The 16,963-nt window shown below is 48.5% G+C and overlaps 1 protein-coding gene across 1 annotated transcript in view; it reads left to right on the top strand.

The window, feature by feature from the left end:
* LOC104494338 (acetyl-CoA carboxylase) overlaps positions 1 to 16,963 on the top strand; it is a gene marked incomplete at its 3' end in the record, with an annotated part of 117,946 nt that overhangs the window by 88,219 nt on the left and 12,764 nt on the right. The window contains exons 43-47 of the mRNA XM_010137154.1: positions 5,027 to 5,170; positions 5,892 to 6,012; positions 8,423 to 8,519; positions 11,712 to 11,808; positions 12,477 to 12,612. Of these exons, the coding sequence (XP_010135456.1) occupies positions 5,027 to 5,170; positions 5,892 to 6,012; positions 8,423 to 8,519; positions 11,712 to 11,808; positions 12,477 to 12,612 (595 nt within the window). The remainder of the gene's footprint in view (positions 1 to 5,026; positions 5,171 to 5,891; positions 6,013 to 8,422; positions 8,520 to 11,711; positions 11,809 to 12,476; positions 12,613 to 16,963) is intronic.

Below are 16,963 nucleotides of genomic sequence, written 5' to 3'. Positions count from 1 at the left end.
CCACCTCCCCCTACCTCCCACCTCCCCCATCACTCACCAAAGGAAAAAAAGAGCCGGAGCCACAGCCTGAAATATATCATGCAATAGTGTATCATGAATTTCTTGTGAATCACATTGGTGAAGCAGGTTTATTTATTTCTGAGACTTTAAATCAATACAAAGTAGGTCTCTTAGTTCTGAAGCTGGGATGGAGTGTGAAAAAATGAGCCCATTGTACTCTTAAAACTTTGGGGAAAGGAGATGACAGCTATATAATTCCATTTACCAGGCACTAGGGGCTTTAATGTGAAGGTGACGGGGAGCTCTTTGTGCATTTAGAGCACCATATCTTCTAAATAAAAGATCTGTAGACTTGATAGTGGAGTATAGCTCTGACTTTAATAATCTCCAAGCATTAGACAGAGCCAATATGTTCCCAAGTCAGAAGGGTCCCCCACCGAACGCTCGTAAATTAAAAGTGCAGGAACCGCGCACGTTCCCGGATTAGAAATGCACGAAGCGCAGTCCGTCTGCAGGCAGAGCCGGGGGGCTGCGCTCCTGCCGCCGGGCGAGAAGGCTGTGAAGGCTCGGCGATGGCTCTGTTTGGGAGCTCGTCTCATGCTGGCGTCCCACCTCACTCGGTCCTCCTGCTCAGCGGTGCTGCTGGTTTACCCTCTAACGACATGATAGGTGTGGGGGCAGAGCTGAGTGATAGCAGCGAACGCTGTAAAGATCTGTTGAGGCTTGACTGCACATAATAGCAGTCGGGTTTTAAGTTCCTGCACGGTGTTTTCTGATGAGACATTCATTCTGATCACTTCTGCCTGTTTATGAAAAATAGGCTATTTATAGTATGTGCATGTGCCTTTTCTGCTTCAGGTTTCTGGCAGATCGTATAAATGGTGGGATGGGAATTGCAATTATTGAAATTATTCGGATAAAAATCTGGCACTTATATTTGATATAAACACATGATATGCACTGAATAATAACAGCACTTATGTTACATAATGATTCCCATCCAAGCCCTCTGCTGTCATTTTTTCAGATCTTTCCTCTTTGATGAAACGCGGGAGCCAATCGAGTCTGCAGCCAAACCGGCTTTGCAGTGAGCGGCTCGACTATCTAGCAGCTCCGCTTCTGTAAAGGAGCACAGAGAAAGCAGCTGGTCATCACGGGTTTGAGTGCCGGAAAATGATTAATCTGCATATGACATGCCTATAAACCTGTTGAGGACGGTCTTTTCAAGGCTGAAAAGGCTGCTAGAATCCTGGCTCTCCTTTGTACTTCCCAAAAGATCCTCTGGAGTAAAAAGAAACGTGGTTTCCCGTTATGGTAGGGAGAGGGGCCTTTGGAGGGCTGAAGACAAGTGTTGACGGTGCTGCCTGTCCGTAAGCACGTGGTATCAAAGGTGCATCATCTGGAAACCAGCGTGTGTTCTTGCAGCCACCGGTTGAGCTTTAACACGTGCGGTTCTAGAACTCGCGTTGCCTTCTGACCACTCCACTGGTGTCCTCAGCCTTCGTGGAGATGGGGGCACAGGGGAAGCGTTCTGTCCTGCGCACCCTGCTCCATGCACTGCTTGCTGCACGCTCAGAAGGTTGGTCTCAGGAGCAAAGCAAGGGGAGACCAAGTGGCTCCTCCAGATCCAAGCTGGGTCCCTAGTGACCTGGAGGCTGTTTGGCACCAAGTGCGCCAGGAGTGGGTGGTGCCGTCCTGCTGTATTGGCCTGATGTGCAGCAGAGGAGTGGTGACGGGACTGAGGGGTCCTCACTAGGGACCTCAGAACGGGCAAGTCTGGGATCTCTGTGTGGAGCCAGTCACCCACAGCAGCTTCCTCTGACTGGCAGCATGTCAAACGCCGGCTGGACACAAACGTGGTTTCTGGGTTACTGAGCTTTCATGTGGTGGAAAGAATTTTAATTTAAAGCTTATTTTCTGGTGCTAGCTCACTGTCTGGTGCTTTGCCGTTTGTGGCTGCTCTTTTTTGTCTCTTTTTGCCATCAGATTAAAGACAAGATCAGAGGTCAAATATTGCCAATATTTGGGTATATGTGTATAGTGTACCTCAGCTTTAAAATCCTGGAACCTGTTTTTCCCACCCCTCATGCTGGACCTTTCTTAATCTCTGGACTATGGCAGCTGGCTCTGGTAGCTGCATCTTCGACTGTTCCCTGGGGTGCTGGTAACCTTTCTGCTAGCAAGGGCCTGCTTTGCAAACTTAACCCTTCCAGGCATGCACTCAGTCGTTAAACAGATGCCTCCTATGAGCCTTGGGCTAATGCGACTCTGACTTCTTCACCTCCCACTTTACGTGACTCAGGTGCCTCCCCAGCAGCCCCAAACTCGCAGGGTTTGAAGTTCCCCGTTTTGACAGATCCTGGTCATCTCAGGTACAGGGTTTAATCCTGCTCAGTCTTTTCGGCCAAGAGTTTGTTTCTAGCATTACCTGTCTAAGTGATTTAGCAACATTTCTAAGTCCGGTCATGCCTCTGCTGACCAGGTGTCTCACTGGAGGAGGAACCTCCAAATCCTTTACCTGCAGAAGCATCAGTTTGGACTCATCTTCTCCAGCAGGTGTATTCTCTTTCACCCTCGGATATTTTCTTGCTGAAACATTTATACAGCGATATGCATTGCACCATCTAAGATTGTTAATTGGAGATTGAATTACTTGTCAGCCTTTAAAAATGTAGTCCTCTGAGGTCAGGGATGAGGTGGTTAGCAGAGCTGAGTGGATGAGCTATTGCATTCATTTTTGTCTCAAGCCCGGTGATCATTGTCTCTAAGCTGGCTGGCCCTTCGGTGCCTTTTAACCTCTGGCACCCAGTCCAGTCTGCAGCTGGATGTGTGAAACGAGCTGGCAGGATCTCCAATGGTTCCTGAGAAGACAGAAGAGCATGCGGGCAGCAGCAGGTCGGGGTTGCAGCAGCATCCCTGGACCACAGCCTCCTTAACCCCTTGGCTGCGCGGATTCTGCAGCACCGGGGAGCGGAGCAGCTGGCTTTGCGTTTGGACTTCGCTTAAGCCAGGCTCTGATTTAGAGCTTGCGCGTGCCCCTATTACATGTCGCAGGTGCCTGTGCATGCGTGTGGACAGATATGTCAGAGAAACGAAGGCGCTGAGCGCTCCTCAGCACAACTTTTAAATGCAGCTAGGGACTGCGCTGCCTCTGCTGACAACCACTGACAAGTGTGCTCGCTCGGTGCTGCAGGGGGGTTTCATCTGTGCAGCCCCTCACAATGCTCTGCCACTTCACTGGAATGTCTGGAGCACTCGGGAATGGGAACTGCATATTTATCTTGATCTCCAAAAAGGGATTTAAGGGCGAGAGCAGGCGGTATATTAGGCTGTTTTCATTGCCTGTCAGCAGTGGTAAACCTGAGCTGTCTGCAGCGTCTCCAGATAAGCAGCAGCAGAGGCCCATTTTGCATGTACATACATTTGCATTAGTTCATAGATGGGGAGTTTAAATCCTCTTTATTTTTATTTTCCTCTGTGGAAAGCACTTAGCTAGGCTTGTGCCCAGCATCTGGAGGCCTGTGCTTTGCTTTTCCTTGAACCTAAATCTATGCTGCTGGCTTTTCTACCATGCCTTTTCGTGGCACTCATTTTGTTAGAGGAAGATGAAGGTGTTAGAGCTCTGAAGGGAGACCCAGGAACAACTCTGTGCTAAACCACAAGGCTTACATTGACTTCAAATTCTGGGGCTAGTTGCGTAACTTCTGGCCTTGCTGTCTTCTGTACATAAATCTCGACTGACGTCTGTCTCATGGGGAGTTTTGTGACCATCTAGTGCTTGTAAAATGCTGAGTTTTGTGAAATGCCAGACCAGCGGGTCTTTCCTCCTCCGAAGGAAAATAGATGTGGGGTTAGGAAATGACAGCATTGTGCCTCACCGGTCAGGCAGTGCTTTACACGGGCACCGTGGCTCCCTGACCCCAGCTGTGATTAACTGATGTGCGGGAGGAAAGCTCTGTGGTCCAGATCAAAATCTTCTATTCTCATATCCCTTTAGCCCCTTCTTACTTGCAGCCCAAGAGGCCAAATCCTGGAGTTCATCGCTGCTGTGGGTGAGATGAGTTATGGCCCAAGTGCTTGTTGTAGGGTGAGGGTGAAGTCAGACCCCAGCACCCCTTCTGGTAGGACCAGGTGGCCGTGGGCTCCGGCTGCTCCTCGCTCGGGGTGGCCCTTCTTCCTCAAGCGAGCAGCGCTGAGTGTTCAGAGAGGGAGGGCAGGTTGTTTGTGTGTGTTTGAGGGGGTTTTAAGATCTAAATGAAGCAGGTATGTAATGCCCTCGGTCTGTTAGAAAGACTCAACCCATAAAAATAACAAACGGCATGTATTTGCTAGAATGTCAAAGTTATGAGTTTATTTTGTAATGATGTGCTCCTGCCTTCATGAGGTAAACTGGCCGTGGCAGAGGTGTTATTAGTAATATGGACTCGGTGGAGCAGAAAGCCGAGTGACCGAGAGATCAGTGTATCAGTCAGCGAGAGGGCAAATGGAAAGAGACAGCAGGAGAATGAGAAAAGAGCTGCGGTGCCTGGGCTGAGATTAGAGATGGAGCTGTGCAAGAGAATTAGAAGCCCAGCAGTCACAGCCTTCTCCTTTCCAGCCTCTCGAAGGGGCTGGGGGGCAGGGGTGGGCTTTGTCTTCCTGCAGGGTGGTGGTTTTTTCCCCAGTTAAAGGTTTAAAATGGGTCCACCCTTCCAGTTGTCCTAGTTGGTGCAATTTTGAATTAGTGAGCTGAGCTCAAGTCAGCACTGAGGAGGCTTGGTCACCTACGAGCTCCGTTGCTGCCTGAGGTAGGGTAAGTTGTATAACTGCCCTGTGCCTCAGTTTCCCCACTCATACTGTTTCCCTTGGAGGTCAGACCTTACTTGCACACAAGGCTTAGGAAAGTCTATGGTGAGTGGTTTGCTCCATCCTTTGGTGCTGAAGTGGTCGTGACTTGCTGCAGGGGTGGGCTTGTGTGTGTCTCCTGAGCCAACACCTCCTTGTCACATCCCATCCACTGAACGTTCTCCTGGTTTTCTTTCAAAAGGTGCTTGGACGGGAGGTTTATACCTCCAACAACCAGCTGGGCGGGATCCAGATCATGCACAACAACGGCGTGACACACAGCACCGTGTGTGATGATTTTGAAGGGGTCTACACTATCCTGCAGTGGCTCTCCTACATGCCAAAGGTAGGTCCTGGCCCTGCACGAGCGGAAGGTGCTGGTGCCTGTCCGCTGTGATCACAGGGTTTGGGGGGCTGGGGAGCTCTGTGTTTGTGTTGTGCTTAGCAAAGTGGTTCGGGCTCACCATCGAGGCTGTTAACCATTATGGTAAACAAAGCAGTTTTTATCTTAAAGTGCTGCAGGAACTGGAGGGCAGCAGGAAAGTGGGGCAGGCTGGCACTGCCGTGGGTACTTTCCCGGCACTCCCCTGGCATGCTGCCCTCAGAACTCTGGGCAGCAGGATTTTATGTGCATTGTCTCTTACCGAAAAGACTCTAAAAATTCCCCTCTGAGGCAGTAATCCGTAGGAGTTGATGTATATATGTGAGCTGCTCCACAGCCAGGAAGGTAGCCACAAGCACACGCAGGTCACTTCCCTTCAGGAAGGAGCCTGCAGAATGAGTGAGGTGGCCTGGTCACCTTTCAGAAATTCAGTTGCAACCCCTGGCTGATGCTGGCTGAAGTTCAAGAGCAAATGAAGTGCAGCGTATGCCAGACGATGCCAAAGGAGAGTTTGAGAGAGTGTATGGGATGGAACACCTCAGAGGTGTCTTCAGGCTCTTGCCGAGGCTCTGGGATCCCGTCAATCGAAGGGTTGTGCAGCGGTGGGGGAAGAGGACTCCGAGCAGGTCCCTCAGAGCTGGCGTTTGGAGAATTACTTCCTCCAATATTTTCCTTTTTCCCTTAGAGTGTATACAGCCCTATTCCTATCCTCAAAGTCAAGGATCCGATAGACAGAACCATCGAGTTTGTTCCTACCAAGACTCCCTATGATCCTCGCTGGATGCTGGCTGGGCGCCCAAATCCAAGTACGTGCACCTCGGGGGGCCAGAATGTGCAGTAACGCATCGTGTTTCTAGCCTGTTTGTCAAAGCTTTGTGCTGCAACCCACATGTATTTCAGGGCTTATAAAGTAATTAATTCCAAATAATTTTAATATATTATAGAAAAAAAGCCTGTAAATGCTGAGTGCTTGCTCACCTACAATTATTAGTAACTTTTACAGATTTTCTGGGTTTTTTTGTGTGGTTTGGAGGAAGATCCATGCAGAGAGGGTCCCTACTGAAGGAATCACAGTATTCCTGCAGATCTGGGCAAATCGTTCTGTTTGAAACACTGCAAACCACTGAACCCCCGTGCGAGCTTTTGGGGTTGTGTACGTACGAGCTGCAAACTGGGTGACCATTATGCCTGCTGTTATTAATGAGTTTGGGGGGCTAAAATGAGATTTGAGATAAACTAAGTTTTCTGGTTTTGGATAATATTTTTTCATCATCTCTCAAGTAATTCATCCAGCTGTCTGAGCGCAGCTAACGCTGGCTTCCAAATCGAGTGACTTCAGATTTTAATTTAGTGGAAGCGTTAAGGAAAGCAGATGATTCCCTGTGATAAGTTAAAGCAGATATCTCCTAGGTGAAAAGTTAAAGCCATTTATTAGAGGAGATATTGCCGTGATATTCTTCAAACTGACGCCCGACACGAGGCCAGAATCTAAACGATCAGCTTTGGGCTCACGATAAAGAGATAATTTTGAAATGGATGGTCACATTTTACAGTGGGGCCACAGAGGCAAGGAATGTAGAACACAGTAATTACAAGTTTGGTCTTGATAAAACTCTCTCCATCCTGTTTAAGTCAGCAGAGGTTAGCTTGCTTGGATCTCCACTTTTAATTGGTTTTGGACTCGGGTTTGCAGAAGCAGAGGTGCTTGTTCAGATCAAAGCATTCCGCAGAAGCTGTGTGCAAAGCAGTGAAGCTGGGAAGGATTTGGGTTGGTTTGGGGGTTGTTTGGGGTTTTTTTGCAGAGCTTTGTGAAACTCCAGTGAAAAGCAGGTGCCCCCAGAGAGCTGTGATTTCTGCAAGCGTCTGGGTGGGTAGAGCCTGTCAGTGCCTTGACTTGAGCATATACAGCTTGTGAGGGCTGGAGGCTGCAGAAAGGGAGCTGGCTGCGGGTCACTGCCCATCCAGCATCAGCAGCCAGCCCGAATGAAGGCTCTTCTCTGTGGCCTTCCCTCTTCACTGGAGTAGGGTCCAAGCCGAAATACTGGAAAACCTGCCTGTCTGGAGAGCAGAAACAGTGCCGTGGCACTGCACAGGGCAGCGCAGTGAGGCTGAACTCGTTTCTTAACTGCTTAAGAAAAACCCACGGGCAGTGGAGAAATATGCCGTAAGCTGCCACCCCACTTCCCGTGGGTCATCCTGAGGAGTATCTGAAGCAAAGCGTGTGGGTTGGTAGTGAACAGGTATGTTGTTGCACGTGGCGGTGGAGAGGTGATGTCAGTCTGTTGGAGTCTGTGATGGAGGACGAACCCCAAGTCTGATACTGCACTGGCTTTACACGGGAGGGATAAGTTTGGTTGGCGTGGTCGGGGTAAGCCAGCCCTCAGACTGCAGGGCGGAAGCCGATTGTCTGTACGGGTCAGGAAAAGCTTTCTTCCCGTAGAAGGGCACAGGCATCGTGGTGACGTATCTTCGGGAACGGTGTGATTCCCTCGAGCGTGAGGAAGTTGGGCAAGAGAACAGCTCCGGTAGCATGTGGTCTCATCCGGGGTGGTGACTCTCAAAGCATGGAGAGGTGCATCGTCTGTTCTTCTGTGCGTCATCTGGTTCTTCTGTGGAGCAAGTCGGCTTGTGCTTTCAAAGCAAGAACTCCATTTCAGTTTTTCTAAAAGCACGTGTGAAGCGTGCTCAGGTGTGTGGTCTGGTTGTAAAGTATCTGAGAAATTTTTGTATTTAGTTGCTGGATTTCTTCAGCGTTCTTTCTTCAAAGGGAAGACCAGGCGGAATCAAGAGGAAATAGTGAGCTAAGTTTTAAAATAGAAATAGGCGTTTTGAAAAACATCCTTAATGACTTTACTGCTTTTTGACAAATGTTTGTAGTGTCTTGAAAAAAACAGTTATTTATTTCAAAGCGTGCAAAGTCCCTCTGCTATCCGAACCCCATCGTTTAACAATAAATGATGCTTTTGCTGATAAATTACTGTCTTTATGCAGACTAGCAAATGAAATAAGACATGATGGCTGAAGGCAGACAAATGCTCAGCTGTCTAATGTTCCCTTGTATTATAATCTATTTTAAAATAAATAAATAAAAAAGCAGGGCCACGTTCTGCGGTTGGCATTTTTAAGCAAGTTTTGGTTGCTCCTGTGATATTCTCTCTTCTTTCTTCTCTCTCTCTTCCCCCCTCTGATATTTCCAATTTTTTCCCTTCCCTTTAGGTCAAAAAGGACAGTGGCTGAGTGGTTTCTTCGACAACGGCTCGTTCCTGGAGATCATGCAGCCCTGGGCGCAGACTGTTGTGGTTGGTAGAGCAAGGTAAATTCTAAGAGGTGTTTTAGACAGCTGTAGAAATCAAGTTTTCGTTATGCTTTGCGTTTTTCTAGAGCATCCTTCGAAAGTTGATGGCTCCAAGTAAAGTCCTTACTTGAATAGGATGCTGAAGCCCGGTCTGATTATTTCTCCTGCTTTGCTTGGAGTGACAGCTTTAACATGCACAGAAGGCAAAAAGATACTGCTAAAAATTACGGCAGACAGTGTCTGCTTCTCCAGGCACATGGCTGCAGATCGAGGCCTTCTTGCGGCCTTGGCTTAGCTGAAGGTACATTACGCGGTTTATTGTTTTTGCATTTTATTTGACTTGCAAACAAAGTTCAGCTGAAACGAGAGCAAATTGCGTAGAGGAGAGCTTAGCGCTGAGGCTCACGTGGAGTAACTCGCAGCTTTTTCCCAGCGAGCGAGCACCAGCCCGACCTTCGCTGCTGTTCGCGACGCAGAGATGCGCGGCTCCAGAGACCTGTGGCACCCGCCTCCTCCCAAGGAGGGTCACTTCCCCCACCCTCGCTGCCTAAAGTGTTCCCTGTCGCCTCGAGATTTCGATCCCTGCCTTGGAAATGTTTGCAGCCCAGGTCGTTCTCAGTGTTGCAGGTCTGGGAGCTCTCAGAGCTGGCAGGAGGCAGAAGCCTGGAGGTAGGATCCTGTATTTTGACAGAATGCAGATCAGCGCTGGGCTCAACACCCCTTCAATCACCTTTTTTCTAGTTTCTTCTTTAGCTTTTTTGTTCACCTCCAAGCTGACACTGTGAGTTCCCTGATCTGATTGTCTGATTTTGAAGGAGTACATTTATCTCCCTTGATTTCCACTGCAAGTGCCTGAGCTGTCCAAGCGCAGCGTTGTCCTTTGTCACTCCTCGTTCCTCAGATACCGCCAGCTCTCCTCTCAAGACAGGGCTTCATACTCTTGCCTCCAGCAGACTCCCAGCTCTGATTGATGTGGTTTTGGTTAATTGTCAGCCTATTTTTTTGTTGTCGTTAGCGAGTGAGAGGGGAGAGAAAAACCTGCAGTGCCTGGATGGGATCCTGGAGGCTTCAGGCGTTAGACGCAATGAGCCCCAGTCGTGCCCGTGTGTGCTGGCGTTCAGAGCCTTAGCTCCTAGCAGAAGTCTGCATCGAAGAAAAAACTTCCATTTACAGATCTTTCGCCTCCTGTACTGTCACTATGACAGGCCTGACAATCCAGACCCAAATTCCCTGGTAATGCTTTACAATCTTCTGGGAATCCAGAAACCCTCCAGCAGCCAGGGAGCCAGGGAGCTGTTTCTTCTCTCCATCATGTTGGTAGCACATGTGGCCCCAGAATATTTGGCACTTGGAGCTCCTGTTTCTCTCCTCTGACCCTCTTCCTATTAAAGATCAGAGAGCAGAGGTCATGCCATGAGACAGCAAAGCTCAGGACATTCAGTAGAGCTCATGTGCAGCATCTCAGAGGGTTGTTCCCATTCTGGACGTCTCTAAAACAGCCATCAGGAGCTCTGTCAATATGTGAGTGAAATGCTGCATAGTAACTGAAGGAGGCTTCCAGATACAAGGGTGTGCTCAGCAAAATGTCCCTCTGGTCAGGGGGACATTCAGATTTTAGAGAGTCTTCAGTGGTTTAGAACTGCCTTTGGACTCTGCTGGTGCAGAATGTGATATGAAGAAACACCCGTTTCCTCAGATATCGCAGCAGGGCAGGAGGAGGAGGAGCCTGTGCTCAAGGCAGAGCAGCGGGGTCTGCCATCCATGACACTCTTAAGTTTTATCTCACAGCATCCTATAATTATTTAGAGGCTTTTAGCTTAAGCAGTGTACCAGGGATGGGGACGGGGGTGGAAATCAATGATTTGGCAAAGCTAGAAGGTCTCTGTCCAGGCCCAAGCTCAGCTGCACTTGCAGCTCCTTCATTCTGACAAATTCCAGGTTGCTCTGGACTCTCACATGCAGGTATATATAACACAAATGAAAGTCACTTCTCTCAAAAGCAGTGGCATTTTGAAAAAAACAAATAGGAATGTATTCTTCTGGGATTGTTACTGTAAGTGCTGCCAAAACTCATCTTTTGTATGTATGTTTGGAATATGTGTGCTGTTGGCTGTAAATTGTCTTTTATTATTCTGTGGCAACTTGTCCAGGGACACACTATAAAACAAGATGTAGCATCTTCATGTGCTAGCCTGATAAAATTTATATGAAGTATAATGGAAAACAGAAGTTGTTTTGAGCTGTTTTCAAGTTCAATAAATAACTGTAATACTTGGATAAAGATGTTCTTTATTAGGTCACATGGGCCCTAATATAGAAGTTATAAGTTACCGATTTAAGACGGCTTCTGCAATTACGGGTTTCTAGGCAGACTCTTAATCATAGTGAATGGGAATATTTTCAACCCCCTAGTGCACATCAGCCTCGTCCCTTCTTCTGCCCGCAGCGCGTGTCATCCAGCTCGAGGTGGTTGAGGAGAGCGCGTAGGCTCTGCTGGGACTCCCGTCCTGGGAGTACGCAGTTGTCATCGCAAGCGAGATGCCTTTTGTGCAGAAGAGGGGTTAGACGCTGTGCAGAGCGAAGCTGAGCATCCTCCCTGGTGCCTGCACTCCCTGCCTGTCCCTTCATCCCTGCTCCCTTCCTGCCCTTGCAGTCATCCCGTGCAGAGGGTCTGGGGAGGAGATGGACGGGCAAGCCCAAACCTTTTACCCGTCATTCACCCTGACCTCTTGGGAGAGGGAGTTTTGTGGGCAGTGGAGGTTTAGGGTGGCTCAGACATCAGCATTGCTTTGACACGCCTCCTGTGCACATAGATCCTCAGGTCACCGTGCCTGTGAAAACAGGGTGTGGGGAGCTTTGACTCTTCATGTTTACTTTTTGTGGTCAAGACCAGTATCAAAATCTGAGTGGTGGCAGGCGAAGGGTGGTGCAGGTGTAGCTATGTCATTCAAAATTTGGGCTTTGGTTTATTCTACTTAATTTTCAGTGAGGTACGTGTTAGTTTTTACAACTAGATTGTGCTTTGAGAACTATGACCCCACTCCGGAATTCTCCAGCCACACACCTAAACTCTTCAAAAAGGCCAGAATGCTGCTCCAGCCGTTGGCTTGTGTTATTTATCCCTCTCGAGTATTGTGATGCAAATTGGAAAAAATGTCTAGTTGTGTAACAGAGGAAATCTGAATTTTGATTTGTCTCGCACGTTACCAGGCTGGGAGGAATACCTGTAGGAGTAGTTGCCGTAGAAACGAGGACGGTGGAGCTCAGCATCCCCGCTGATCCCGCCAACCTGGACTCTGAGGCCAAGGTAGGTTGAACATTTGCTCAGTTGCTCCTTTGTCCTCTGCAAATGTCTCTGTGGAAAGAGCACTTGTTTTGCTGGGCTTTTTCTCCCCAAGTGTGAGACAAGAAGTATAGCCGTTCCGTGGTGGGGTGCTAACGCAGGGCAGCTGCTGCGAGGAGTGAACGGACGCCTACCATGGCCATTCGCACAGGAGACACGTTCCCCAGCAGTCCTGCTTCTCTTACGACTTAAGTGAGGTGCAGAGACTAGGGCCTAAGATCTGACAAACAAAAATCCTTCCCTGTTCTCTTGCTTCGTGGTTTTTCTGCTCTGACATTTTGCTTGTCTCCTGCCTGATCTCCCGGCTCTGGCCCTACTTGATCTCTTCAGGGTGTTCTCCTTTGCATATCCTTTTCTCTCTCCTCTCCTCCACCTTCTTACACCAGTCCTAGTATCAGGCTTTCCATACCATCTCTATTAGCTAGATCAGTGGGAACGCTCCTGGTGATGCTGGTTGACAAAGGGATCGTCCTGATTTTTCTGGGAGCAAACAGATCCTAAACAATCCATGCGCTGCGCTCCTCATTGCTAATTCCACATCACAGCTCTCGTTCCTTCTATTTCTATGTTTTTACACCAGCTCTTAGGTGAATGTATTTTGAGGCTTAACAGTCTCTTTTCCTTCCCCACAGATAATCCAGCAGGCTGGTCAGGTGTGGTTCCCCGACTCTGCCTTTAAGACCGCGCAGGCTATCAACGACTTTAACAGAGAAGGGCTGCCTCTGATGGTCTTTGCTAACTGGAGAGGCTTCTCTGGTGGAATGAAAGGTAACCACCACGTGGGACCCCTTTTGGCGGTGTCCTGTCATTTACTGCTCACAGAATATGCAAGGTGCAAATTCCATACCAAGTTCTTTTCAAAATACTCGATGCAACTGTATTTTTATGTGTACCCGACACGCAGTTGTAGGAACTGGCTAGATCATAGAATTGTAGACTCTTAGCGTCATTTAGGTTGGAAAAGACCTTGAAGATCATTGAGTCTCGTCTGCTGTGAGAACAGGTAACTGATGTTAACAGTGGTCTAGCTGCTAACAAAATTTACAGCTGCCAACAAAATTTACAGCTGCCAAGCTGAGCTAGTTAAACACTCGTCGCAGGAACCCCTTCTGCTCGGAAAGCTTTACATCCTCCTGCCTCAGACTGGATCAGCAACAATATTGTGTATCAAAAATGTGTAGGCGTACTCTGTCAGCGTTGTCCCATGGGTGATTTTTCCCACTGTAATATTGTCCCATCACGGACCGTCTCCCAGGTGATGCTTTTGTGGTAGTGATGTTCAGAGGAAGAGAACAGTTACAGACTGCTCAGTTAATATCCTGGCAGTTACACTTCTGCACCACGTGCTGCTACTCTAGATTTTGTGAAGTGCCAAGAATGCAAGATTGTTACTATAAAATGCAGATAAGTAAAAGATTACGGCCTCTCACCTGCACGGGAACGTTAACGAGCACAGAAGAGAAGTTACAGACACACTAAGGGGGGGGAAGCTCCTGCTCTGGAACGCCCCGCAGGGTCCGAAGGCTCTCCTGCCGGCTGGCTCCTTAGCAGGGCAGAAGCAATGCTGTGGAGTCGGCAGGTGCAAAGGGAAAGGTGGCAAAAGGTGGCAAAGTTCTTTCCTCTGGCAAATACCTGTTACCTTTCAGGGTGGTTTCTGCTCCTCGTGCTGATACTGCACTCCCGTCGTGACACAGCTGAGGGGGAAGCTGCTGGTGCGACTTTACTGAGCCTTCGTTAGGTATTATTTTGCCTCACTGTGGTGTGAGATCTGTCGGCTTTGTCTGTGCCCGTTGCTGGGCTCCTCAGAAGCTGAGTTTTCATAGCTCTGAGCTGCAACCAGAGACCTAAGGGGGGACAGGCACCACCAGGATGCTGCTCTAGTGGGAGATGGCCCTGCTCACTGCAGGGGCTTGGACTACATGACCTTTAAAGGTCCCTTCCAACCCAAAGCAGTCTGCGATTCTGTGACTAACATTTCTATCACGTATCCCCGCGTTCTCCACCGCAGCTGGCAGAGGAGGAGGAGGATGGAGCCGCTGCAGAGGCGGGAAGAACAGAGCCGTTGCGGTTCGCACCTCGGTCCGTGCCTTTCCCTGCATGCTGTTTGCCACTGGGGCTCGCGTGGCCAGCGCTGGGCTCGCCCACCGCTCTCTGCCCTCCTTGGGGAGTTGTTTGCAGTTTTGGTTTCAGTGCTGGCTGGGGATTATGCAGGGAGGGAAAATAAACAATTATGCCACCCCTCAGTGCACACAAACACACTGCCAGGAGCCGACTGCACTGTGGGTAAAATGACTCCAAAATTGTGTGTAATGAGTAGGAAAAGATTAGAGACAGCTCTTGCTATGCTGAAAATTGACATTAGGGGAGAGGAAAAAAAAAAGAGAGAGAGAGAGAGAAACCCCCCCACGCTTTCCCCATCGGCCTAGGAGGTCTAATTCGAGCTGTAAAATAAATAAATAAATACCATAAATAAAGGCGTATCGCAGTGGTGTTGGTGGTTTCCCCCATGAGCTCTATCTGGCCAGAAGGCTATTCAGCATAATGCAAAATTAAATTATAAAAACTGGCTTGAATATTTAGATGGAGGAGCCATTTGGAAGTGGTTTATTTAGGCGAACCGGCGGTGACCCACGACGGGGAGACATCAAGCGTGAAATTTGCTGGAAATTAGCACCAGGGTCTTGGACTCGGCATGAATAGTTTGATAGCATGCAAATCCCCGCGACATTAAGCTGCAGCGCTGCTTGTGCTACAGGGTCACTCGCAGTTGGCTTTTCATGTTTTACTTATTATTTTTTTCCTGGGACAGGTTATAAATAACAATAAAAAAAAAAAAAATCAGCGGAATGAAAAGGCTGTTTTAAATCTGTGATTACCTGGCTGCTGGGTGACAGTATTGCTCGTCTGTAATGGGTTTACGAGGAACATTATGTGTCTGCAGCCAGTACTCGCCTGGTGTTTACCTTCAGGTCCTATCTGATAATCCAGCCAAGCTGATGAGATCTGTTCCAGCTTCGGAGGCTCAGGGCACGCTGCCCGACACTGTGGAAATGCAAAAAGCCGTCTGCAGCCTTTCTAGCGTGCTCGATGCGTCTGACTGCCAATATTTACACATACGGTGTAATGACAACAGCTTCCAGCAGATCTCATGTCTGTGTGCAGCAGACACCGGTGCACTCTGCAGCTGAGCAGGCAGAGAACGGGAGAGTGTCCTGCCAACACTGCCCTAACGAGTAACGACCAACTCTGCACTTCCAGAGCCCTTCTGCAGCTTTCTGTCTTGCAAGTGGCTTATTACGCAGAGATTTAAAGTAATCCAGGCAATAAATTTGGCCTGCAAATATAGTATTTGATTTTTCCACTCTCAACGTAAGCAACTTCTTTGCAAGAACAGTTGTGCAGACAGCCGGCTCTCAAAGCGTGCGTGGCGTTCTGTGCTGCTCAGACGGCCAGGGAAGAGGCTGGGGTTTCTTTTAAACGTAGTAAGAGTGTTTGTTACAGTATTAATAAAGTCTGCACCCTACCAAGGCGCTGGGGCTGCAGGGGCAGCTCGAGCACAGAGCAGTGGGCACCGTCGAGACCGGGCAGCACTGGCTGCCTGCCGGGGGGTTGCGGAGCGGTATGGTCCACCCTGAGAGTGGAGAATGCAGCAAAACGGGCCACCAGAGACAGCTGTCACAGCGTGGCAAATGTTTCACAGCTTCCCACTCAAATACAATGTTAAGGTAAATCGTGGCGTTCTGTGTTCTGGTGATTGGGTGTGGGGACTCCAGGCAGGTCTTTTCGTGATCCTCATCAGCTCTACTGATATTTTGCCTCTTGAAAATACCCATTCTTTAGGAGTCCCCCCTCTGCTGCAGGGGTGAGTATCGGCAGATAGAAGAGTTGAGATGGTGGAGGGGAAAGCCCTGCAGAAGAACAGGAGCCCTTCCGTAGCCTGGGGACACTGTGGTCCCCCTTGGCTCATCTCGGGAGCTCAGCAGCTTCCGTGGCCTGCAGCTGCATCATGGGGACCTTCGGTAGTGGCAGTCGGGTTAATGGTCTCTTCTTTGTTTGAACAAAACTTGGTCTCCATTAGTGGCAGCCATTACCTTAAAAAAAGGGGAGATGATCCACCACAGCAGCATTTACAACCGGATCTGAAACTGGTGCAGCAGCAGGTCCCCTGACCTGGTGGCAGTTTGAGCACGCAACAGAAGCTACAGTTGGTGTAAATCCATATATAAAATATTAAGCTCAGGCTGCTGGGATGTTCCAGGGAAATGAAGTGCTGTGTTTATAGGAGTAACCGTGTACAGAGCCACGGGTTCATGCTTCTGGGTAGCTTTGGCAGTCTGACCCTGTTGTAGGCACAGAAATACACCCCTGCCCTTGCTGGGGCCACCTGGTAAACAGCAAAGAGATCCAGAGCTGTGCACAGAAAGCATCAAGTTTCTCTGCTCCTCCTCCCTCTGCTGCGTTCAAACAAGTAGAGCTTCTTTTTTCCTACATTTAACCTGAGTAAAATATATACCCTTGGCAGGAGTGAAAAATGTATTGCTAATTACGCAATTATTTTATTATGTAGCACTAGTAAAAAATGTCTAGTAAAGAATTAATTCAGTTAAAATAATTTGAATCAAGCAATTATTTTCTTAACACTAGAATTAGCTCAAAGTACTTCAAGTGGTTTATTACTACCACTACATAATAAAATAATTGTGTAATTAGTAATAAATTTGTCACCCCTTTTGAGGTCTTTTTCTTTGCTCAGGACAAAGGAAGAGGTTGGAGTTTTGTTCAGTTCTCAGTCCCCACTGTCGCTGCCAGAATTTATGTTTGCTCGCAATTAGAGGAAATAAATTGTTCTCTTCATCAGCATCTGACATTTCTTAAATAACACGAAACTCCTTTTCTTGGGTATTTGGACGACCACCTCGCAAATGAACTGGAGAGATCTCACCAGCGCACTGATTAGGGAAGCTGGGAAGAGAGTAAGCAGAGAACAAAAATGATGGAGGGGATTGAAAATCCTGTCCTGGGAGACATGAGGAATGATACCTAGAGTGTGTCTGAGGAAAAAAACCAGCACTGCCTACTGCTGTTTATAGTGAGCCCGAAGGAGTGGAGAGATCACGTA

The sequence above is a fragment of the Buceros rhinoceros genome, unplaced genomic scaffold (genome assembly GCF_000710305.1).
Source record: "Buceros rhinoceros silvestris isolate BGI_N320 unplaced genomic scaffold, ASM71030v1 scaffold12455, whole genome shotgun sequence".
NCBI lineage: Eukaryota > Metazoa > Chordata > Aves > Bucerotiformes > Bucerotidae > Buceros > Buceros rhinoceros.
This window is presented reverse-complemented; position numbering and strand designations above follow the sequence as displayed.